Consider the following 26,551-nt stretch of genomic DNA (forward strand, 5'->3'; position numbering starts at 1 on the left):
GTTCATGGGAAAACGCTCCATGTACAGCAGGAGCGTTTCAACAGCGGCTACGTGTGTCTGAAGCTTTCGCTATCATGTCCGCAGATAGTGTCGGGTCAGACCACTTCTGCATACAGATGTTACCAGCTGGGGAGAAAGACACTGATAATCTGGTACTCTAACGGTATGACATCATTGTGATTTTTGAATCACACTATTTTTCATGTATTAGGAGGCTAATAATGAGCAGTATGAATGATAAACCGACTATCCGCCAACAAAGCTCGGAAAATAACTCTGTCAGCAGTAGTGAATGGGATATGGCAAATGATGTGTTCGTGTCCGGCTACGACGACAATCCAGTGGGAGACAGCGGTGTTGCTGGGGACAGGGACCTGAACAGGGACCTAGACAGGGACTTGGACAGGGACCTAGACAGGGACCTGGACCGGGACCTGGACCGGGACCTAGATAGGGACCTGGACAGGGACCTGGACCTGGACCGGGACCTGGCGCAGCCCGGCCTGGATAGACACCTGCCGCTGTTGTCCCAGGATGGCTTGATGCTGGGCCTGGCAGGGGAGGAATATTCGGGTTCCTCGTATCTGGAAATTGATCCAAACTACACCGAAAGTGACGGGAATGTCACAACCAAGAAGCGCATCCGATCCAATAGCTCCAGGCACCGCGGCGAGGTCGTCACGGATCTGGGGCCAGAGGAGGTCCGCTGGTTTTACAAAGAGGACAAGCGGACGTGGAAGCCATTCGTCGGACACGACTCTTTAAAAATCGAGGTCGTCTATCGGAGGTTCGGTGAACAGAACTCTGACAAGGTCAAACGGCCCGTTGATCCCGCCGAGGCCGAGGGGAAGGAGGCAGCCAAGTCCGACGAGATCCAGCCGGAGAGCGGAGCGGCGGACCGGGGAAGCGGCCGGGCGGAGCTGACGATGCCGCGCGGCGGAGAGCAGGGGCTCCCGGGGCCGGAGGAGACGAGGGACCCGGACCACATGAGCGGCAGCGTGGAGGCAGTGTGTGTTCGTGGGGGGCTCTATGAAGTGGATATCAGGGAGAAGGAATGCTACCCTGTTTACTGGAACCGTGAGTATGATTGATGGGCATACTGATAATGCTGTAACAATATACCGCTATATGAGTACTAGCGCCAGCTGCCCGTTTCACTGCTACTGTGGTATTCATTAGAAGTATCGTTAGCAGTATTACTACCACCAGTACTGCTGTGTTCTACTACCACGGTGCTGCAGCCACTAACACTACTACACACTACTACCAGCAGGACTATTAGCTCCACAGCTCCACAGCTGCAACCTCTAATCTTTTGTGCTAAAGTTACACAATTAGTTGATTCGTACTTGATTAGTTGTCACTTATTAGAAAGCAATGTTAGCTCTGCTAACTCTCATTAGAAACGGAAAAAGATGAGTTCTCAGAGTTCACTTCCAAAGCACAAATACAGTCAGTTTACAAAAACATATAACAAGACTTGGACAATTATTCGTTTTTTTATTTAAAATGGCGTCAATGACTAATTGATTGATGATTCTTGTCTAAGTAAACTATACATGTATTAGCAAGATGATGTATATAAATAATCTAATGAGCATGTTATTATTTTAAATCAAAGTTTAATTGCTGCTAATGTACAGTTTTTATTTATATTATTTGGAAATATGGAAATATTTTGTTTCTGATGCGCCCCACAAACCACCTTCCAGTATTTTTCAGTTTTCAATACTTTTCACCTCATTGATTACATTTTTTGTATTGCCAAACTAGATTCACTGACTTTCCCCTTTCTGCTCTCAATCACTTTACATCTATTTATCTTTGAAGTGTTTGTGTTTCCTGTTAGGGAAGTAAAAAAAGCTAGCACGGGCTACACAACCTTTCAAATAGTGTGTGAACTGATGTCCCTCAGAACAAGACCGTATTCCTGTGATGAGGGGTCAGTGGTTCATTGATGGAACGTGGCTTCCCCTTGAGGAGGACGAGAGTGACCACATCGAGATGGAACACCTTGCCCGTTTCCGGGGGCAACAGATGAGGGACACTTACGAGATGGAGGTGGTGACGACTACAGTGGACAGCAAGGATGGTACGGAATATAAGAGAGAGAGAGTGGAAGAAAGTAGACCGACATGTGTGTGATAGACAAAGATAGAGGCTCTGCAGGTGTTGTGATAGGTGTGTGTGTGTGTGTGTGTGTGTGTGTGTGTGTGTGTGTGTGTGTGTGTGTGTGTGTGTGTGTGTGTGTGTGTGTGTGTGTGTTGGGTAACTCTGCCATTCAGAACAGGGCCACAAAACAAGTCAGGTGATGTTACTTAACTGACTCCAGCTGAACCAATAGGAAGCTCACCTAAGAGAAGGGAAGGCGGGAAGTCACTGAGTATGTGTACAGTCTGTATCGCAACTTGAGTAAATGGTCTTTCACACGCATTCAACACACCCTCATGGAGGAATGGTGAATTTATTATGCTGGATGAAGTGTGTCTGTCTGCTTTTAATCACTGTGTGCCTGTCTCCCAGCCATCCACAGTCTGAAGCTGAGCAGGAGTCACGTGGACTGGCACAGTGTGGACGAGGTGTACCTGTACAGCGACGCCACCACCTCCAAGATCGCGCGTACGGTCACTCAGAAACTGGGCTTCTCTAAAGGTATATGGAAAATGTCACAAGACATTCACGTCCATGAGCAACTTTCTGAATAATTTAACCTGTTTGACACAGTGGTGGCACCTCTCTGACTACTGGCTGATTTATTTTCATTATTTTTTTTAATAGATATTTATTAAAACCTCATTCATGGTGTGCTCTTAAAACCATTATACATACAACTACTTAGGGCTGTTCTGTGCACTTTGACCTACATTAAGATCTCAAGATCAGGGTCAAAGTAAATGAACATGTCACATGGTTTTCTTGGCGATGTCAAGGGGAAGTCGAAGTGTCCTTGTGTGAGACAGAGCCCTAAGTTGCATTCGGATGCTTTACAGCATCCCACTGCTCTGAATGATTAGGATGGGTTGAATGCAAGGGTTGAATTTCATCTATGTATGTCACGGTAGAAATTAAGTTTTAGAACAAAGTTTACTTTGTTGTACAGGAAAATGGTTTGACCACTTTAGTTTATTTGTTGTAGTTAATAGTTGGCAATGTCACATAATAAAACACTGGCACACTGCTGTGAAACACATCACCTCAGCTAATAATGAACCCTCTCATGCCCTCAGCCTCTAGCAGCAGGACACGTCTCCATCGGGGTTATGTAGAAGAGGCAGCCCCTGAGGACACCCCACCTGAAACCACGCACATCGTCTTTGTGGTGCATGGTATCGGCCAGAAGATGGACCAGGGCCGCATCATCAGGAACACCAGCATGTGAGATATCAAGAGGTTGCCAGTGGGAGCACAGATAACTGATAAAAGAATCCGAATAATTCTTGAAGTAATTGTTTTGACTTGTAGGATGAGAGACGCTGCCAGAAAGATGGAGGAGAAGCACTTCTCTGATCGCACAACAGAGCATGTAGAGTTCCTTCCTGTGGAGTGGAGGTCAAAACTGGCTCTGGATGGAGGTATGCTGCACCTCAAGCTCACAAACATCCAAAACAAAAGTTGTTAGTGCTGTGTTGCACTAGAAATTGACAATTAAGCTATTTATGCAAAAAATGTCGTTGAGACCTAAGTGGTATTTTAGAAAAGTTAATTGGATTATCAAAATAAAAAAATATTCTCTTAGTGCTGGCCTGCCTTCAGGAGGGTCAAAGGGTACAGATGACCTCATACATGAAGGTGACTGTGGCTCAGTGGTGAGTTAACTCATCAGTCATTTCATGATGTACATTCGAGTTGAAACAACTTCATGTTTCATGGCTATCATGTAAGATGGCCGCCATGCTGGTGGTTCCAGAAAAACATTACGGTCTATAGATTAAATTCCCAAAAGTTTAAGTCGGACTGATTATGTCTGTAGGAATAGTTCCTGAAATCACACAACTAAAATACACCAAAAATGGCACCTCAAATTCAAAAGGACCGACCTCCCACATTTTTTTTTGTACCTCAACACAGTCACATCTGCCTACCAAATTTCATACATGTAGGTGAAACATATGGCAAGGCTTCCTTTTTTATAATATTGTAGGAGGCACAGGCACACGCAAACCAAATGTTGATGACCTTGCCAAGACCTGAGTCAGATATCTACTTTCATCTCTTCTGACAAAGTTCCATGAGTTCTTGATTGATACTGAACGATGTCTGTGTTATTCATTCTGGAGGAATATTATTTATGTTAAAATGAGTTTCCAGTGAAATATATGTTTTTGTTCTGAATTTGTTTAATTATTTGTTAAAACGCAATTATTTAGTATTGAAAAAGAACCGTACCAATAAGGACAATAAATAGGAGTAGAATTATCAATAAAATCCTAACAATACCCGTCCCTAGCGAGACCTTCTAGGGGGGACTGCAGAAACTCAAGGATACAGGCACAGAGCAATGTACTGGGTAGTTGTCCCGAACTGTGCACAAGTCAGAAAACAGCATCCGCCTGTTCTCGTAATGCAGAAACTTACACAGCACTCTGGCATTCGAAATGGTCTTTCTGACAGCTCCATGCAATCACTCAGCAGCGGGTTGGTCCTTCAGTCAGCCAAACCAACAGCTGAAGGCGACAGGTCTGGATGCCAAATCTGACCCCACTGGCTCCGGATGTGGATCCCACAGCAGAACCTATGCAGCAGTGATGGAGGTTTGTGATGGGACTGGAAATCCGCCGCCTGGTTCCCTTAACCTGGTAGATACATTGCCCGTAGGCTGGTCAGACGAAGGGCTGCCCATGTCAGAGGATCCTGGGATACCCGCAGCAACTGAGTGGATTTGTTGTTCCCGTAACGGTTTATATGAAAGATGGTTGAGATCTTACCCTACTGGACAAGCATGTGCTTCCTTCTCAGAAATGGCGGGAAGTGCTTGAGGTGCTAAAACTGTGGCTCCAGCACATAGATGTGCTTCATGCGGTCCTTGAGATGCTCTGTTCTGCCACACTGCACCTCACCCTGAGAGGCAGACATCTGTGGTGACATTCTCTAAGTGAAATAGAACAGAGTGCAAGGACACAATCTTACCCTCCATGGGGAAAGAGTAAGAAGTTGCTGATTGCAGTAGTCAAGCCTCGACGAGATGAAGACATGAATGACTCTTTCTAGGTCTGCAGATGAAAGGAATGACCTGATGTGTACAACTTTGGTCACCTGAGCGTCAAAAGTCAGTTTTAATCATAAATAACATCTAGATTGTGTTGAACATGTTTCGATAAGGCGTCTAGACTAGAGGTTATTTATGCAGCTAGTGCTGGAGCCAGCGAGGGTAATTATAATACACCCACTTTGGAGTCATTTAATTGCAACTTTTTTATATCAACAAGGCAAGACATGCTACAAGAAACAGTGGTAGTGCCAGGTTTAATGGCCAATACAATGGGAGAGGGTGACTCCATGTTCAGTATTAAAACTGTTGCCGAATCTCCATTATTTTATTTTAAAAGTAATTAGGAAACTCCTCACATCTCTCTGGGGTTGATTCGACTGGCTGGCTAGGCGGGGGACAGATTACATTTATAGTTTTAAAGAGAATTCTGGGAATGTGGCCCTGTTTAAATGTATCAGTTTAGAAAAATGTTTGTTCCTTGCTTCTTTAATTGAGTACTAATAGATATATAATAAAACATTAAATGTTTTTGAGTGGCAGATGAGGCGCTCAATTTATCCTTTTTTCAAGTTCCCAGCATTCTTCATTGAACCATGGCAGAGAGGAGGTTTTAGCATCTTACAGCTGAACTGGATCTACGGAATATATAATGCTTGTGCAAGAACTGTTAAAAACACTGACAAGCTCCTCTACGGCGAGGTCAAACTGTTCACTGATACTAAAAGGTTTGTGTGATTCAGTAAAAGCATTGCAGAAATGAGGAACAGAGAGGGAATTTAGGGATCGGGTGCAATTTCTAATCAGGAGAGAAAAGTTGAACTTGGTAAATTAGAGGTGTGCTAGTCCAAGATGCTGTGATCACAAAAAAAGTCAACATTGTTTGTAATGCAAAACCCTGGCAGATAAAATAATTATTGGCAAGGGATTAAACATTCGGTTGACAGAATTGAGCTGTTTTAACAACGGGGGAATAACAGAATTGATTGAAACTGTGATGAGGTTGTTTCTGTGTGGAATGTTTGAATATGTGGGTATTTCATATTGCTTTTAAGTGATCCTAACAGGAATGAGGGAACAGGAAACAGACACAGTGCCAGCAGCACCCGCACTGTCATGGACAGGGCTATGAAATGCAGAGTCAGGATGCTGGGCAGGATCTTGCTGGGGAAACCATCAATTAAGGCTAAAGCAATAAAACTAGTACAATTACAAATCAGTTTTTCGGTTCTCTCCTGTTAGGATACAGCCCGTCATATATAAAAAGGTCCCACTTGTAAAAAAAGAAAACAAAATTACTAATACAATCATCCATCCCTCTGTTCTCACATGAGGAGAGCGTGAGGACAGCTCGGTTTCAGGGTTTCCTTTGTTTACTGCCAGCTTTGATGTGTTACAGCTGGTACACAGGTTTGATTCCACCCTTGGCCACGACGACGCCGATACCTTCCGGCTGAGTGCTAGGGCAAGGACTTTTCTTGAATCGCTTTTGATGGTCATTTTGACCTGACTGACCAATTGGGTGCACCAGCATTCCCTGAACCAGCACCAGAATGGAGGATCAGTAGGAGTGACTGCATCTGGGCCAGCTCAGCCGTAGTGATTCCCCCCTCGTGTCAGACTTAGTACTCCACAGCCTCTGCATTGAAAAGCTTAGAATTGGTTTGCTTGGGGTCAACTACCTTGACAACGAGAGACAAGCATCACCTTTTAGGAGTTCCACCTTCGCCAGCCTAGCAGCCCTTGTCAGCATCATGCTAGGCATGCTGCTATTTATATACTCAAGGCTAAGACAAGAGGGGCAAAGTCTTGGGGTTTAAGAGGATCCAAACTGTGGGGCGATTGTTGCTCGGTGGTAGAGCAGGTCGTCCTCTGCTAGCCCATGTCGATGTGTACTTGGGCAAGACACTTTAGCCCAATTCATACACTGCCATCAGTGTATGAATTGGTGTGAATGGGTGAATGCCATGTAGAGTAAAATCACTTTTACTGATTTCAAGTCTGCTGACTGTGACAACACTATAGGAAACAACTGTATCAATATCAGCTAACTATTGTGAGAGTGAGAGCACTTTGCTAACTGCGAAAGCCGGAAGCGAGACAATGCTTAATGCTACAGCGAGAGAGGGTGGGGACACTCTCTTCACTGACACAATAGATTGTTAACATTGGTTAACACGTTTCATTAGCACACCACTGAAGTAGCTCAAGGGATAGCACTCTGCTAACCGTGCAAAAACAGTCATGTTAATGTTACATAACATTTTTATACATTATCAATACCAGCAATAAGTGCAATGTCTATCAATCTCACAGATTGATGTTTACAGGTGAAGATGGTCCTCATCACGCTGGTGATGACCAAGGATATAAGCGTCCGCCAGTCCGGGGGGAATGGCCGAAAGGGTGAACACACTGTTCCCTCCCAGAAGAGGGACAGCATTTTGCAGCTTTCGGAGGGCGAGGAATCTGCAACTCAGACTGGTGTGATCACAAGGCTTAAAGCGACATGCTCCGAAGCGTTAATCATAGATAATTAGGCTAAGCAAATGCTACAGTAGTTTACCTGCGTAATCAGAATCAGAAACAATTTTATTGCCAAGTACGTTACACATACAAGGAATTTGGCTTGGTGATCGGTGTGTGACAATAAACAGACATAATAAATAATAAAAAAACAGGAAATATGAATTCAATTAGAACATGGTAAACTAACTAACAAACAAATTGATTAATTAGTGTTTTTAACAAGTATGTTTTTAAAGTGTCAAGTTGAGTAGAGTTGTGCAAATGTGTGAAAATGTAAGTAATTGTCATGGGGATAATAGTAATAATAACTTTATTTATATAGCACTTAAAGCAGTAAAGCGATGACATCAAATAAAAGTAGTCTGTAAAAATGGGTTTTAAGAAGTGATTTCAAAGAGATTACTGATTATCCAAGCCTTATCTCCTCAGGCACGGTCACCTTTAGATTTGAGGCTTTTAGCTTTGTAAATTTGGCTTTAAAAGTGATCAGTATAATCTCTAAATCATTTCTAAAACGAACAGGGGCCCAGTGGAGAGAAGCCAGGATGTTGGGGATGTGATGTCGTCTGTAAAAAAAACAGAAGCCTGTTGCTGTATTCTGAACTAGTTTGAGGCGAGAGAGTGACTTTTGGTTGATGCCAGAGAGGAGGGAGTTACAGTAGTCAAGTCTTAAAAAACATATAACTTTTTCCAGGTCAGGGTGAGAGAGGATTGTTTTTCTTTTGGAGATGGTTCTAATTTGAAGGAAACAGGACGGGACCACCTTTGTGATTTGTGGTTCAAAGTTTAGATCAAATAGTACTACTACATTTCTGGCAGTAGACTTTATGTAAACAGACAAGAAACGTTTGTGCCAACAGTTGATATCACTAAGACTAAGTCTAAAATAGCAGGTCTCAAAGTCTCAAGGGAAGGTATATTTGTATGTCATCTGCGTAACAATGACAAGAGACATTGGGACGTTGGATGATTTAAACTAGTGGGAGCATAAAATTGGACCTAGCGGTACACCACAAGTAATGCGAGACAAAAAGGATGAGTGATTACCTATGGTGACCGAGTAGCTTCTATTTGAAAGGTAAGAATGAAATAGCCTAGGCTAGATGCCAACCCAGATTTTACGACAATTGATTAAAATGGCATGGTCTGCTGTGTCAAAAGCTGCACAATTAAAATCGAGATTGGCCCAGAGTATGTTTAAGAGTTGATGGAACAGTTCCTGCTGCTAATAAGCTGTTAATAATCAATAGAATACTTGGACAAATTATATAAATAAGCTCTTTAAGGCTGCACATGGTTGATTTTGGAGATGGTTCTAATTTGAAGGAAACAGGACTGGACAACTTTTGTGATTTGTTGTTCAACAGGATATGAGTTGTTACCTTATGTCCTTGACTCTATTTTTTTTAAAGTTTAAAAACTGCTCACACATCTCTTGTGAGGTATCGGATGTAAGTGTCCGAGTCCGTGGGGCTTCAGGGCTTTATTAATGAGCCCAACTGCACACAGGTAAAAACAGTTCTTGTGGCATGAGGTCTTGGACCTGATGTACTGCAGTCTTCTGCCAGAGGGAAGAGACTTGAAGAGTTTGTGTCCAGGGTGAGAGGGGTCAGCGACCATCTTTCTTGTCTGCCTCAGTCAAGGAGGCGAACAAGTGTGGAGAGCCAGTATACTACAGCCAACCACTCTCTCAGCAGAGCAAATGATATGTTGCAGTCTGCCCTTGTCCTTGGCAGTGGCTGCAGCGTACCAGACGCTGATGGAGGAGCAGAGGATAGACTCAGTGATGGCAGTGTAGAAGTGCACCATCACGGTCTTTGGCAGGTTGAACTTCTTCAGCGGCCTGAGAAAGAACATCCTTTGCTGAGCCTTCTTGGTGATGGAGCTGATGTTCTGCTCCCACTGAGGTCCTTGGTTATGGTGGAGCCCAGGAGGCGGTCAGGTGTGGCTGCGTTCTTGCAGAAATCTACCACCATCTCCATTCTCCACTGTCTTTACAACGTTGAGCTCCAAGTTGTTCAGCCTACACCAGGTCACCAGATATCAATCTTCCACCTCTAGGCAGACTCATCCCTACCAGAGATGAGTCCAATTAGGGTGGTGTCATCCGCGAAGTTCAGGATCTTGACGGACTGGTGACGGGAGGTGCAGCTGTTGTTTGTGCAGGAAGAAGAGCAGAAGGTCCAACATTCCAACATCCAAGCCTTTGGGGTAACCAGTGCTGATTGTCTGAGAGTCAGAGATGTGTTTCTCCCTCTTCACATGCTGCTTCCTGTCAGATAGGAAGTCTGTGATCCACTTCCAGGTGGAGTCTGGCGTGTTTAGCTGGGTGTGCTTGTCCTGCAGCAGAGACGGAATGGTGGTGTTGAAGGCAGAGCTGAAGTTCACTAACCTGACGTAGGTTCCTGAAGAGTCCAGATGCTGTACGGTCAGGTTGACTGCATCGGGAGGGCCAGGTTGACTGCATCATCTACAGACCTGTTTGCTCTGTAGACGAACTGCAGGGGGTCCAGGAGTGGGTTGTGAGGGGTTTGAGGTGGGACAGAACAAGGTGCTCAAAAGACTTTATGATCACAGTGGTCAGGGCGACAGGCCTGTAGTCATTCCTTGTTTTTTGGGGGACAGGGATGATGGTGGAGGTCTTGAAGCAGGCTGGTACATGGCATGTCTCCTCCAGTGAAGATAAATGTCTGTGAACACCAATCAGCACAGTGCTTAAGAGTGGATGGAGAGACAGAATCTGGGCCGGCTGCTCTGCAGAGGTTCTGACGTTTATGCTACACGTTCAAAACCGGCGTTTAAAAAAAAAAATCTCCGTCCTCCTGGGCGTTTGCTAAATTATTTCCGTCCATACTAGCAAGCCTGAAAATGAATATCACATACACTGGGCATGCGGATGCCGATGTAAACAGGAGGTAGATTGGTTGCATCGTTACAGAAAATACAAGTATTATAGTAGTCTTTAATAATAAAAGGTAGTGCTTGATATGTAAGACCTTCCCCTAAAATCTTCCTCTATATACTCAAACAGACAAATGTCCTCTATATACTTCCAGACAGAAGCACTTGCTGAGATCTGGTGTTGCAGTTTCTCAGAGTAGAGTGTGCTGTAACTGAACTAAAGTGTTCTCCCATCTGTTTGAGTATTTAATAAACTGTCTGTATTTGGGGTGTTCATTGCTGAAGTTACCGTTGTTATGGCCACTGTACACCACACACATCACATCTGGTCGGCGAGTGTCCGCTGTTCCTCCTGCACGTTGGCATGCGGTGGAATGTAAACACCGACCAGTATGAATGAAGCGAACTCATGGTGGGAAACGGGGTTTACAGTTTATGATAAAAGCTTCAAAGTCAGGAGAACAGTGCTGGACGATCAGAATGGATTTGGGGCCTCCAGTGGATGTCACCCTATAATTTGCAATGGCTGGCCTTCCCGGGGGGCATGAGTTTGAACAGTGTGATATTTTGGCTTGTGGATATCCCAAACTGGGAAAGAACTAGAGCATCTCCAAAAAAACAGATTCATCCTCTGGGGACCACAAATAGCTGCACCTGATTTCAATGAAATGTAGTCATTAGTTTTTGTGATACCTTGTCATGGACAAAAAAGATTGATGAAGGTGACATTCCAAAATAATTAGTACTCATCTTCTGTTTATATGAAATGTAATTTCCAAATGTCTTGGCCAGCAGTATCAAGATGTGTTGGACATATGTTATTCACTTCTGATCATTGTCAAATATGAAAATACATACGTATGAATGTATGGCAGATCAAAATCCCTTTTTTTTCTGGAATATAAAACAGTATTGAAAAAGTCATTCTTCTCTGGGAGCGCCTGCGTAGATGTATTTGTATAATCTCCCTGCAGACACGGTGGACTCCATCACCCCAGACAAAGTGAGAGGTCTCAGAGACATGCTGAACAGCAGCGCCATGGACATCATGTACTACACCAGCCCTCTGTACAGAGATGAGGTGAGACTGAGACTATTGTACACTACAGCTTTTCACTTCCCTTTAAGGAACACATCCATCCTGGGTTTTAGCCTTGTTATGTTTCCTGGCAGCTGTGTTTCTGCATTTTGTCCCATGAGCTCAAATCAACTCCCCTGATGGCTCTATAACACTAAATGATGATTTACTTCCTGAATATGAAAGAATAGATGATTAATCAAGACAGTTGAGCATCAAACATAACCACATGTATTTGAATCTTATTGAGACAATTACAAATAGCAATAGAGGTAAATACTTCATACATTTGTTTATGTGTGTTGTTTTGCATCTGTGTGTGTATGTAGATTACCAGGGGTTTGACTCTGGAGCTGAATCGTCTGTACTCACTCTTCTGCTCGCGAAATCCAGACTTTGAGAAAAATGGGAAGGTGTCCATTGTATCACATTCTCTGGGCTGCGTCATCACCTTCGATATCATGACGGGTTGGGACCCTGTGCGTTTTCATCATCAAGAAGCACCAGAAGCGGAGGAAACAAAGGTGCGCTGGCCGAGTGATGAAGAGCGCCACCTTCAAGAGCAGCTGAGACTCACACGCCTCAGGTATTGCACTACTTTGAAAGACTATGGCACATTACCTTTAAGTAAAGATCCATATCTAGTAGAGAGGTGCTAATTAAAAGGAAAAACTTTTTTAAGCAGCCTCGGCGGGATAGGGTCTAGGAGACAGGTAGAAGGTTTAGAAGTAGAAACCGTTGAAGAATTGGTCAAGGTCAATGAGAGAAAAGCATCTAAATATATATTGGGGTTTACAGCTGTTTATAAGGCTACATTTTTTGAGGATGGATCGGTAACAGTTGAGGGCAGGAGATTATAAATGTTTCTTTAATGTTAGAATCTTATCATTAAAGAAGTAATTACTACTGAGGTCTGTAGGAATGCACGGCTCCACAGAGCTACTACTACTACTACTACTACTGAGGTCTGTAGGAATACACGGCTCTACAGAGCTGTGACTCTCCGTCAGCCTGGCACAGTGCTAAAGAGAAACCTAGGGTTGTTCTTATTTTTCTCTATTAGTGATAGTAATAGGCTCCTCTGGCTTTACGGAGGGCCTTCTTATATGTTTAAAGACAATCTCGCCAAACTATGTGAAATTCTTCTAAATTGGTGGAACGCCATATCCTTTTTTTGCGATGTTTGCTTTAATTTGCAGGCTATACCATGGAGTGAACTTTGTTATAATGTTTTATTATCTTCTTTTTTCGAGGGGCTATAAAGTCTAGTGTCACTCTCAGTGAGCCTGTGAGCCTGTAGCTCACACCCGGCCCGCAGGCTCTCCCAGCCCGGCTGGTGAGGTCAATCAAAAATGAAAAATAAATAAATAAGATGCACGCCATAAATGCAATACAACGACACTGTTTTTACTTTGAAGGTGATTTATGTATGTGCGCGCGCACGCTTACGCAGCCTCACCGACAGGCAGTGTTGCCAACTTGACGACTTGGAGACTGACGTAAAAGCACGTATTGTTATGCAGTTTCTGTCCTTAGCGAGCAGCGGGTGCTGCCGCGAGCCCCTCCGCCGTCCCAAAGCTCTCACAGGTGGTCCACTCCCAGCTGCAGTCTCCGCATCTTTAATTAATTGCCCACCCCTGCTGTAGCACTATCGACAAGATGATCAATATGGGACAGACTAAAGTTAGCACAGGAGTCTATATATGTATATTGAGACACGGTGGCGGGCCATCAGGGCCTTTTAAGCCTTCTCTGCTGGCCTAAACAGAATCACAAAGTTATAGCTATTTTATAAAATTAAAAGTTATAGCTATTTCATGTAATTTCCCCTATTAGCTCATTTTCTCATTGCACAGCTGTCTTCATCTGTTCCTCTGCTCCTTCAGGCCTCTGGTATGACTCGGCTTGGCAGCTGGTTAACGGCATCTTTATCCAATCACATTTCACCTCTCTTTATAGAGTAGCCTGGTTAAACTATATGACACAGCCTTCTAGAGAGTCTGGACGTCTGATTCATCACAGCTGTCGTTGCGGTGTGATTGGTCAGTGACGCTAGAATCTCGACCCTAGAACCTCAGGATTTACTGGATTTACTGATGACGCCTTTCCCGGTTACGGAGGGTTGTGTGCGTCTGGTGAGTGAAATGCTGGTTGTGTTACTGTTTTTTACATTTGCAGTCGTATTTAAATCACCCAGCTGGGGACACCCAGCTATTTAACAGCTGGGTGCTATGACTCTTCTGACGGTGATCTCAGGTCTGAACTTACGCTAGAGCTTCATGTGATTTCATGTGTAGAGAAAACGTGTAGCGACGCCTCCAACCTCGAGGCGTCCGACCTTGAGGCGCTGCATAATTGTGCGTTGCTCGGCGGGCGGGGGATTCCGCTGGTGGTTGAAGTGGCTTCGTGGGTCGGTCCACGCGCCCCGTGTGACCTCCCGCCATGCTCGTGGTGATGCCGTGTGGCGGAGTGTGTGTCTGCTGTCCACACGAAGGCCGAAGTCAAAAACGCACGGCCCGCCAGTGTTGAGACATGGTATTGAATTAAATGGAGATGGAATCGCTTCTTTAAATTTAGCTACAGCACTGTCAGTTAGACATCTGGTCGAGAAACCTTTCCCTAACGTAGTACACTCCGGTAGTATAAACTTGAAAGTTATTGGGTAATAGTCTGATTAAAGACCACTGTAACACCTCCTTCCCCAATGTTCCTCCTAAATTGGTAATTGACTAACATTTGGACACTCCCACGAATCAGAAAGGCCTCATTGCATAAACCTCCACCTAATTCTCCATCTCACAGAGGCCTCTCTTTATGGGAAAAACAAAACTTGACAGAATTTCACTACCTGTGTTCACCAAAATTGCAATATTCGGTTGCAGGAATCAGCGCCTCGGACCAAATGGATCTCTTTTGGATGATAAAATAACATTTGATTTGATATGGTTTGATTTGAGTTTACACATGCCTTAGAGTGGGCTAAGGTTTTTAGGAAAACGGATCCGGTGTCGCTGTGTGACGGGCGTGACACACTGTAAATCAATGTATGCTTTGATAGGTGAAGCATCAACTTCATATGTTTCTGTTTAAACCTTTTTTATCCCATAGAAAAAAAAATGCTGTTGCCAGTGCTATTTACCGATATGCGAAAGAGTGCTTGAGTACTTCATCAGTGACACGGCGATAATGTAGCTGGCCTTGCTTGGCCGTTTTTTTGCTTGTAGTGTGAACGTAAGACTTTCATTGGAGTCATTTTAATGTATTTAATACTATTTATCATCCCAGGTTGAGGGACTTGGAGGATCAGTTCCAGGGTCTGCGTACCTCGATTTGTGCAGTGCCAGCCTTGAAATTCAAGGTAAGTTGACACTTTACTGAACTGTATCCGTCATCGGTTGTCATCAGCCTCTGCAAGACATTTCTGTGGTGGCAGGGGCGTGGTTAGATCAGCTGGAGAGGGGGGAGGGGAGAAGCGACTCAGGGAACAGGCATCGCGATGAGACCTAATTGGCCTCAGCTGGAGCAGATTGTGTGTGTGGGGGAGACTTGAATCTTGTTACACTGGCGCCCAACGTGGGGCTCCCCTTAGAAGAGCACAAATGACACAAGCAGACCTTGATGCTGGTTGGCAATGTCTTTATTGGGACCTGCGTTCCTCGCCCCTCGTTTTTCCTCCTCTGACCATCTTCTGGCTTATATAGCCAAGACACACAACACACACACAATCTGCTCCAGGCTGAGGCCAATTAGGTCTCATTCCGACACCTGTTCCCTGTGTCGCTTCTCCCTTCCCCCCTCTCCAGCTGAGCTAACCACGCCCCTGCCACCACAATTTAATTTTCAGCATGTGTCCTAGATTTGGTTTAGACCACTTACCCTGTTCAGGGCTGCAGGCCGCTGGAGCCGATCCCAGCTGACGTTGTGCCAGTCTTATCGTAGGGCAACCATTCACACTCACACCTACGGGCAATGTTGAGTCTTAAGCTGCATGTCTTTGGACTGTCGGAGGAAACCGGAGAACCTGGAGGTAACCCATGGTAACACAGGGAGAACATGCAAACTCCACAAAGAAGGAACACCCAGACCCTCTTGCTGTGGGGTTACAGTTACAACCTTCTGGTTCCAACTACAAGCATTTTGATTAATATTCCAGACAACTTAGAAGTCGGAATTTTCTCAGTTGAAATTTCCAACTTCTGACCTCCAAGTGTTCCAGGTGCACAATGCTAAACGTAAACAAAACCCATGGCTGACTGACAAACTGATATTTATGGGCAAGTCCAACAACATAACAACATATTTTGACATCAATTGACATGCAAGTGTTACTGTGTGAAAGTATGTATTTGAATTATATACAGTTTAGTTGATGTTTTACCACTTTTTATTAGGAGACTGGACATTTTTGACTTCCGAGTTGTCTGTAAAGCAATAATATTATGGACATTCTGACTCAAATTACAAACTGTCTGATGCAAACTCAAACTCTTAAAAGCTCAAAGCTTTTGAATCATACACAAAATCTTCTCATTAGAACTACAAAAATGTCAAAACCATTCGCAAAACAAACTCTGATTCAAACCCACTTATTCCAACTATAAACCCACTTATTCCAAATAGAAACCCTCTGATTCATACCCAATGGTTCAAACTATAAAAATCCTCTGTCAAACAAATCCTCCGATTTAAAACACACTTATTCAAACTATAGATCATCTGAATCAAGCTCCATACCTTCTGAGTCAAACAACAACCCATTAATTTAAACTACAAACATTGTGATTATATAAAACAGTGTCAGTGAAACCTCAAAACCTTCTGATTCAAAGAATCAACAAATGTATTTAGTGATTTACGTATATATAAATGACTAGGTATAGAGTGGGTTGTTTTTCAATCAGAAGATCGGCTGTTTGATCCCAAGCTCCTCCAGTCCATGTCGAAGTGTCCTTTGACAAGACACCCCTTAATGCTCCTGAACCTTTGGTGAATGAATGAAAGTGCTTTCAGTGGTCGAAAGACTAGAAAAGCATCCATTTACAGTCATTAGACCAGCGGTCCACAACCACCGGTCTGTGGGTCCCTTGGTACCGGGCTGCACAAAAAGAATGAATAAAACAAATGTTGATTGATTATCAAGGTCAGAAAGATGTTTTATTTTGAAAAATGACCGGATACATCTGTTTGTGCGTCACGTGATACGTTAACCCAAAAATGAAATTTACGTACGTTTCAGTTCTGCTGGTGTTCTGGATTAAAATCAAGGCAGAATATTCTGAGTTTGCCAAAAAGCTCTGAAAACCCGGCTTCCATTTCTAACATCCTATCTTTGGGAAGCTGGGTTTTCTGCAGTGACAGCGACCAAAACTAAGTTACAGAGCAGACTGCACAAAAAAGGTTTGGGATCGCTGCATTAGACCATTTGGAGGTTGACCTCTGACCTCTGGGCAGCTGGATCTTGTTAGTTTAATGTCCATTCTCTTCTTCATAATTGTAGCATGTAACATTATGAATTCACATTAAAACCATACTTTCAAATCTATGCTTACGTCATTGACTGAACTGAAGGAGACATCTGATTGGCTGGTAAATGTAACAACATCCAGAAATGTTTTTGATGAAAATTGCAAATATGTTTGCGTACATATACTTGTGTATTTCTCTTATATTTATTTAAAACAATAAATATTTTGTGAGGATCAGAGAAACATTTGTGAACCTTGTGGATTTAGTTTTACATTAATTTACAACAATAACTATTTGTATGTAAACTATAAAATATTTAGGGGAGAGAATCATTTAATACAAATGACAAAATATATTTGTGAATCCTTCAGCGAGTCTGCCTCCATACAAACCCTATGATTTATACTACAAACACTTTGATTCAAATAAGAAACTCTGATTCATACTACAAACCTTCCAATCTAAATGAGAAACATGCAGATTCAAACTCCAAACCCTATGGTTCAAACTAAAATCTCCTTGATTCAAAATGCAAACCTTCTGATTCAAACCACAAACCCAATATTTCATACTGGAGTTCATCAAAGCCATTGATGAACTCCAAACCCTTTGATTCAAACTGCAAATCCATGGGTTCTCTTATTCTCTCATGTTGAATTTGGACTGTTTTTTGTGTGGCAGGTCGAAAATTTCTTCTGCATGGGCTCTCCTCTGGCTGTCTTCTTGGCCTTAAGAGGGATACGGCCTGGAAACAATGGTGTGCAGGGGCACATCCTCCCCACATCTATCTGCAAACGCCTCTTCAACATATTCCATCCCACAGACCCTGTGGTGAGCTACATTACCCACAACTGAGTGTGTCACTATGATTGCAACAACATTTAGGATGTTTAGGGATGACTAATGGGTAACAAACAGAAACTAAACCTTTTACTAGATGCTATGTAAATTTGTAGTGTTGTTATTAGATTACACAACTAAACAATGAAAACTAATAACAAACTGGCAATTACATTCAAATAAATGCGTTAAAATAAAAAAGAAGTAATTTATTAAAAAAAAAAGTCTAACATTTTTGAAGTAATTTTGTGACAACCCATCTGCTCATAGCATCTGTTTGTGTTTGTTTGTTTCAGGCATACAGATTGGAGCCTCTTATCGTAAAGCACTACAGTAACATTGCACCTGTTCAAATCCACTGGTAAGATAAGTGGTAGTATATGACAGATATTATTTTGGTTATTAATTAAATGTATTCCTGAAATGTTATCCACAGTCTTTCAATTCAATTCAGTTTTTTTTGTATAGCCCAAAATTACAAATTTGCCTCGGAGGGCTTTAACATCTGTACACATACGACAGCCCTGTCCCCAGGACCTCACATCGGATCAGGAAAAACCTTCAGGAGAGCAACAGAGGAGGATCCCTCTCCCCAGATGGGCAGAAGCAATAGATCTCATGTGTACAGAATGAATAACGTAACAGAGTTACAGTACATTCAATGAATATGACAGAAATTATTCATATAATGAGTAGTAGGCATGGTCCACGATCCAGATAACCACAATCCATGTTAGCAGAAGGAGGTAGAGAGGAGGGGCATCAGCAGGGAGGTAGGACCGGCTCCAGACAGCCACGATCTATGGAAACTTGAGGCGAGGAAGCACAAAGGGAAGAAGTAGAGTTAGTAATGTAGATTGAAGAGACATGAATTCATCCAGAAGGAGAGAGAAGAGGAGAGAAAAGCTCAGTGTATCCTAAGATGTCCCCCAGCAGTCCTATAGCATAGCACCTATAGGCCTATAGCAGCATATCTAGGGGCTGGACCAGGGTAAACCTGAGCCAGCCCTAAATATAAGCGCTATCAAAGAGAAAAATCTTAAGTCTACTCTTAAATAAGGTGACTGCGTCTGCCCCCCGGACTGAAAGTGGAAGTTGGTTCCACAGAAGAGGAGCTTGATCACTGAAGGCTCTGCCTCCCATCCTACTTTTTAAGACTCTAGGAACCACAAGTAGCCTCGCATTCATGTCCAGTCTACTCCCTAACTTAAACCTTTATGTCCAGTCTACTGCGTAACTTAAAACCCGCTTCACAAAGACAGGATGTTGGAAATGGAAGCAGGGTTTTCAGAGCTTTTTGGCGATCTCAGGATATTCTGCCTTGATTTTTTTCCCCACACTTTTTTCCATTCATTCTTTCTATGCGGCCCGGTACCAAGGGACCTGTACCGGGCCTTGGCCCGGTGGTTGGGGACCGCTGAGTTAAAGGACAAGTCCTGATCAAAGATAACTCTGAGATTCTTTACGGTGGTTCTGAATGCCAGAGCAATGCCATCGAGAAAAACTTTAACAGTGTTTTTCTCTCTCTCTCTCGCTCTCTCTCTCTCTCTGATTTTTTAAAATCATTTTGTTGCTCTTAACAATATAAAATAGGAGCCATGGTATAAAAAGTATCATGTTTATTGTATGATAGAATCCACCTGTGATTAAAGTTACAGTGTGCCCAGTTTAATTAAAGTACAGCTGAAGACAAGGACTGCATGTTTCCATGACTGAGGTTAATGTGGATGTGATGTGCAGGTACAACACCACCAGCCCAACACGGTACGATCAGATCCGGCTCACACTGCTCAACCCCCCGAAGGAAACCGCATCCGTCTCCGACTCAGAGAGCATCCCCAGCCCCTGCACCTCCCCACCTCAGGCCAGACGTCACTATGGAGAGTCTATCACTAGCCTTGGCAAAGCCAGCATCATGGGTAAGCTCACAGCAAAGAAAAACAAAACATGAAAATACCTGTGAACCCAACTGAAAATCAGCGCTTTTATGATTATAACAGCCAAGCGTGTACCTGATCTGAGCTGAGAGACACTGGAGCTGCTGAGGATCGGCAGTTCGATCCTTTGCTCCGCTAGTCCATGTCGATGTGTCCCATGTACGCAGCGCTTATATTTTAACAGGCTTTTCTAGCCTTTACGGCAGTGGTTCTCAACTGGTCTTACATTTATTTAAAGATGGTGCAGTTTGAACCTGAGATAGTACAGGATATGTATGCCAACACAAAAACAAGTTTAATGATGAACGAAAACGAGCAGCTGGTGGCGATGCTAGAGAGGGAACTATTCCCTTTTACACTCAATTAGCTGCATTTTAATTAAAAAACCCAAATTGCATCTTCAGGACACGAGGTAATACAACATACATAACAATTCAGAATCTTCAGCCAATTTTAAAACGGACTCAACAGCTTTCATGCACAAACAAAAAAAGTTCAACAACTAAGAAGTAGTTTCAAAAAGACTCAAATGACCTAACTTTAACTGAGAATACACACTCACTGAATCTATGACAAACACTATGGGAAAAGTCACTGTCTTGAGGAGCAGCTTTTCCACAAATTCAAAATAAATTAAACAAAAAGTGCAATTCAGTGCGCTGTTAAACAGCTGATGAAGGTGTTGGTAGGAATACCACGGCCCGCCACTGCTAAGATGTCCCCCAGCAGTCTAGGCCTCTAGCAGCAAATAGGGGCTGGACCAGAGTAAACCTGAACCAGCCCTAACTATAAGCAGTGGTGTATAGTAACGAAGTAGAAATACTTCGTTACTGTACTTAAGTAGTTTTTTGGGATATCTATACTCTACTTTACTATTTATATTTCTGTTTACTTTTACTTTTACTTCACTACATTTTGCAAAGAAAACTGATACTTTTACTCCGATACATTTCCCCTGAAACCTTCGTTACTCGCTACAAAATCAAATCTATCTTTAGAAAAAAAAAAACACATCCGGGACTGTGGTGGAACACAGACTCCACCAAGCAGGTTTTGCAAATCACAATATTCAGCATTTTCCCTCTACATCCTCTAGCCCAGCGGTCACAAACCTTTATGCGTCGCGGACCGGGTCCGACATCGGAGAGGCGGGAGACCCGACGTGTGTTCGTTATGTCCAGTCTACTGACTCTACTCCTAACTAAACCTTTAGTCCAGTCTACTCTTAACTTATAACCCGCTGCACAAAGACAGGATGTTGAAATGGACACATGTTTTCGTGCTTTTTTGACAATCTCAGGATACTCTGCCTTGGTTTTAATCCAGATCACCGGCACCGAGTTGAAACAGACTTAAATTTCATTTTTAGAGTAACGTAACATCTTGACATGTGTCAATAGGTTCCGTCTGAGGTTACCACAGACGGATGTATCCGGTCCTTTTTCACAATAAAACATCTTTCCGGCCTTGATTTTTTTAAATGGAATTTAAAAATGTAATTTTAATTTCATTCTTTCTGTGCGGCCCGGTACCAAGGGCCCCACGGCCCGGTACCAAGGGCCCCACGGACCGGGCGGAATGAGCATACTTATAAACACACTGTTACAACTCCTTCATAGTGTCATATTGCTTTTTTGAGAATTATGATGATAAGTTCATAGTAGATGCAAAAGTATACCTAGGTACAATATATTATGTTGAACATAATATATGTGGATGGATCACAGCCAACCCAGTTATTTTCAACACAACTCCTTGTCCTTGGTCATGGTGGCCATAGCACTTAAAAGAAAAAACTTCATAATTCTCAAAATTCAGACCCTTTGCTTTTTTATTAAAGTCATGTACTTGTACTTTTACTTTCAATACTTAAGTACATTTTATATCAGAAAAATACTGATACTTAAGTACAGAAAATATCAGATACTTTAAGACTTTTACTCAAGTAGTATTTTAATAGGTGACTTTTACCTTTACTGGAGTAATTTTCCAGTAAGGTATCTTTACTTTTACTCAAGTACGACTTTTGGGTACTTTATACACCACTGACTATAAGCCTTAACAAAGAGGAAAGTCTTAAGTCTACTCTTAAATGAGGTGACTGTGTCGGAAAGAACGTGAGTCACAGAAGTTATTTCACTTGGTGTTCTCCAAAAAGAGAAAAGCGGACAGCGAGACCAGAGCCTTTAACCAAGAATGGACAGACTCTTATGTTCTGTCCTACCAAAAGCAGTCCATAACCAGTATGTCTCATATATATGTTCAGAAACGTGGGGATTTTTAGGTGACATCATTTCCTACCTCAATGAACTGAATTTTAAGCTGCAGGACAATTCAGTTCAGTTATTTTTTTTTAAATGAAGTACTTAAAGATACATATTTACAAAAGCTTTCTGTTATTTTATTTAATCTTAACTGCATCCCCTATCTCTCTTGAAATGAGAGAATATAATGTATTCAGTATTGAAGTATGTATTATTTATAATTCATCCAGTTCAATTTGAAATCTGACAATAAATATTGTTGAGATATTATTCAATTGAACTTTTTTCTCAGTTGTTGACATACAGACTTTAATACAACTGTTAAGATACTTCAACATATCTGGGACTAACTAATACAGCGCAAGTTAGAGATTATTGTGATGTTCCAGACCTTTACATGAGGAAATTCTCTCGAACTGGACATCGCTGAATTTTAATTGAATACCCCTGCTCTAAACAAATCAATAAAGCAATTGTGCTTACATCATGCTGTCCAGTCCATGCATTGGATGCAGTGTAGAGAATAAAGGCACATTATTGGCCAATGTAAGCTGATGAAAGACATTTTACATTTTTCATTCATTAGATGTGGAATTATTATTTGTACTACTAAATATGTCTAAATATGCCAGTTAAATATGGAAATAGGATAAATGTTTCAAAGTACTAAAGTGAGGCACTGATTAGAACTATTCTGTCATAAATTTTTTTTAACCTACTTATCCGGTGGAGGGCAACATGGCTGGAACGAGAAGCAGGTCGTCCTCTGGACCGGAAGCCAGTCTATTTGTGATGCCAGTGGAAGAACAGGGTTATCCTTTAATCAGAGGATCAGCGGTTCGATCCCTGGCTCTGCTAGCCCATGCCAATGTGTTCTTGGGCAAGACACTTAACCCCAAGTTGCTCCCCTAGCTGTGCCTACGGTGTGTAAATGTTAGTTAGTCCCATCAGGTGAATGATGTTCTGTTAAAGCGCTCTGAGTTGTCGGAAGACTAGAAAAGCGCTATACAAGTACAGTCCATTTATTAATTCAATTCAGTTTATTTTGTATCGCCCAAAATCATAAATTAAAAATTTGCCTTGGAGGGCTTTACAATCTGTACACATGTCCCGGGACCTCACATCAGATCAGGAAAATCTGAAAAAAAACTTTCACTGGCTGGACAGAAGCAATAGATGTCATGTATACAGAATGAACAACGTAACAGAGTTACAGGACATTCAATGAATGACAGAAATGATTCATGTCAGCAGAGGGAGGTAGAGAGTAGGGGCATCAGCAGGGGGCAGGAGGCAGGACCGGCTCTGGCTTGCTTTGATTATGTTCTTGTTGTTCTAGTTGTTTTAGATTAGTGAGTCACCTGATAAAGTGCAGAAAAGTGTATTGTAGTGGAAGTACAATGTAGAATAATGTAAGTAGCTCCATCCCATTTAGCTATAAAGCAGTTCAAGCAGTTAAGCTCTTCGCTTTGGTGAGAGTAGGATCTTATTACAGCTTAAAGGTCGGTAGGTAGGTGTGATGCCTTTCAGAGGGCTCAGTAGATGTATGACAACGCAGCCTGACACCCACTGCATGGCCTAGTGGTAGGTCCAAACATTTTCACAATTTAACATGAATACTGGGCTACCATAGGAATGCTTACTCAACCTTTGTCACATTTTACTACACGAATGACTGAAATGAAAGCAGTATATGAAGCATGAATCTTACTGTCCCTCAGGTGCTGCCAGTCTTGGAAAGGGAATCGGAGGAATCCTGTTTTCCCGCTTTTCCCGTTCGAGTGGCCAGGTGGGCGGAGTGGAGGAGGAGCCATCAGATTCTGAGGGTGGGGCCTCTGAAGTTGAAAATGTGGCATTGGGAGAAGGAGCAACAGTGGCAGAGAGCGAAGAAAAGGACAAAGAACTAGAGGAGGGGAGGACAGAGGCGGAGCCTGCAATGTACCAGTCCACCGCAGCTGTCTTGGATAACACCTCCTGTAAGTAGTGTGCTTTTGGTCAGAAACTTACCCGCAGCTGGATTTGAGTGGCTGGCTTGTACAAGTCTAATTACCATTACCATTTGACTATTGCTGCCTGGCTCAAGGTGGCCACAGACCATGGGATCAGCGGCTGAAAACAAACGTTTAGACTTCCACACTACAAGAAAGCCTGCAAATGCTGCAAAGTCCAATTGATGCAGACTTCACCAGACTTTTACCAATACTTCATAGCAATAATAATAATAATACATTTCATTTGTTTAGCGCTTTAAAGGGTACTCAAAGGCAGTTTACATGGTAAAAATAAACAATAGAAGCAATAACAATATAAACAAGAGAGATGATATAACAGTAAAAAACAAAAAAAGTCATGCCCCACTAACAAAATTGTAACAAAATGGTCCATGCTGAATTTTTATTGAAATAACAACTTTTTGTGACTCCTCCATCTGTGCCTTTTCAAATAATAGAATAAAGAAAAGTAAACCAGATTGCTCCATCAGACAACAACTAATAAAATGTGCAATCACTTTGTTAGAAAAATGCAAAAAATAACAAATATTTGGCAAAATAATAGCTTATTGTGGCTACAATTAACCTGTTCTACATTGAATTTATTTTGCACTGCATATCTTTTTAAAACAACAATAACGTGCAACCTGTGCCAAACAAAACAGAATTAGTGCAGATTGTGTGAGCCCTGGAGTGTTCGTACTGGAGAGTGGGATCAACTGAAATGCCGGGTATTGCAGGGAAAAGGCTAAATGAATGCGGTCTTTACTCTAATTTGGACAATTTTGTACCAATATTTGACGGGCTGGATTAAAAAGCCCATCGGGGTGTAGTTTGTCAATACCAGTTATAGATGGTCTCAACTTTTGCTTTGTTAAATGTATCAACTGTGAAGGAGTGGGAAAGATTATCCATGGGTTTGAGAAGTTTATTTATTGTGGCTGTGTGAAACAAACTGATGTTCCTGATTATGGAATCCCCAAATATTAGTTTTGTCGGGGTGCAGAGGGGGTGAGGAGATATTGAGTATGGGCGAGGAGATTCTACTATGCGAGAAATGAACATGCCCCTCGGACTGAGAGTGGAAGCTGGTTCCACAGAAGAGGAGCGTGATAACTGAAGGCTCTGGCCCCCATCCTACTTTTTAAGATTCTGGGGAACCACAAGTAGCCCTGCATTCAGTGAGCGCAGCTCTCTAGTGGGGTAATATGGTACTATAAGCTCCTTAAGATAAGATGGTGCACCATGAGGAGAAGGATTTGAAATGTGGTTTTTGATCTTACAGGAAGCCAGTGGAGAGCAGCTAGTACAGGAGTAATGTGATATCTCTTCCTAGTCCTCGTTAGTACACAAGAAACTTACCGGAGCAGCCTTATAATAAGGAGTTACAGTAATCCAGTCTTGAAGTAACAAATGCGTGAATCAACTTTTCTGCATCGCTTTGAGCGAATGTCAAGGTACAGCCAGCAGAAGTTTTGGGGACTTCAGAATTTGCAAATTATGTGGCTTCATCAGACTGTGACCTTTAGCCCGAGCTTGAGCTTAAAATTGTTGCCGGGGAGAGGGACATCTGGACTACCCTGCTTAGCCTGCTGCTATCACAATGGACGGATGTTTTTGAAGAGATCTCTCATTGTTACGTATATGTTTTCTGACAGTCAGGTTTCATGTTGCACACATAAAGAATATGCATGGGCTGAATAAAAAAGACATTTGCCAACCTCTGAAGGTTTGATGTTAATTTTAGCACTGTTAATTCTTTAATATTTCTGCATCGTCTGTTATTTATCAAAGCAGTAGACATTACCTTTCATAATGTAAATTGGCAGTGTCAGTACTGTTAAGAATCATTCCCGAAAAATACACAGACTTATTAATAAGTTGACAGTGAGCACTCCAGACAATATGACCAAAGTCAACTAGGGTCAAGAGAACAACTAAAGCAAATATCTTCTTCTGACATTGTATGCAGCTGAATACTAATCTGTTGTTTTCTCTGTTCTAGTGGAACTGGAAAGACGCATCGACTTTGAGCTGCGGGAGGGCTTGGTGGAGAGCCGCTATTGGTCAGCAGTGACCTCACACACGGCCTATTGGTGCTCTTATGATGTGGCGCTGTTCCTCCTCACCTTCATGTACAGACCACAAGAGCTTCTTGAACCTGCAGAAGACAACCCAGAGACCTCATAACATGCAAACTGACACATGGAGCCATCACGGCTGGGGTTATTTCACTTTCTATTCACGCCTTTTGAAATATAAACTGACAGACAAAATGAAGAATGAAGTCTCTTATTCAGTCACTTCACTTTCGAATATTTTATTTCAGATGAAAATAT

The 26,551-nt window shown here is 42.5% G+C and overlaps 1 protein-coding gene across 1 annotated transcript; it reads left to right on the forward strand.

Annotated features, from left to right (window-relative positions):
* Positions 1-221: 221 nt before the first annotated feature.
* On the forward strand, positions 222-26,402 carry ddhd1b (DDHD domain containing 1b; the record flags this gene model as incomplete). Its single annotated transcript, XM_079215464.1, has 14 exons — positions 222-354; positions 451-1,077; positions 1,916-2,092; positions 2,524-2,652; positions 3,228-3,375; positions 3,463-3,572; positions 11,611-11,717; positions 12,044-12,300; positions 15,000-15,072; positions 17,862-18,011; positions 18,317-18,381; positions 19,761-19,939; positions 23,943-24,197; positions 26,218-26,402. 14 exons carry the CDS (start codon positions 222-224, stop codon positions 26,400-26,402), a joined length of 2,595 nt encoding a protein of 864 aa, XP_079071590.1.
* Between the last annotated feature and the right edge of the window lie 149 nt (positions 26,403-26,551).

This window comes from Taurulus bubalis, assembly GCF_910589615.1.
Source record: "Taurulus bubalis genome assembly, chromosome: 3".
Classification (NCBI taxonomy): Eukaryota; Metazoa; Chordata; class Actinopteri; order Perciformes; family Cottidae; genus Taurulus; species Taurulus bubalis.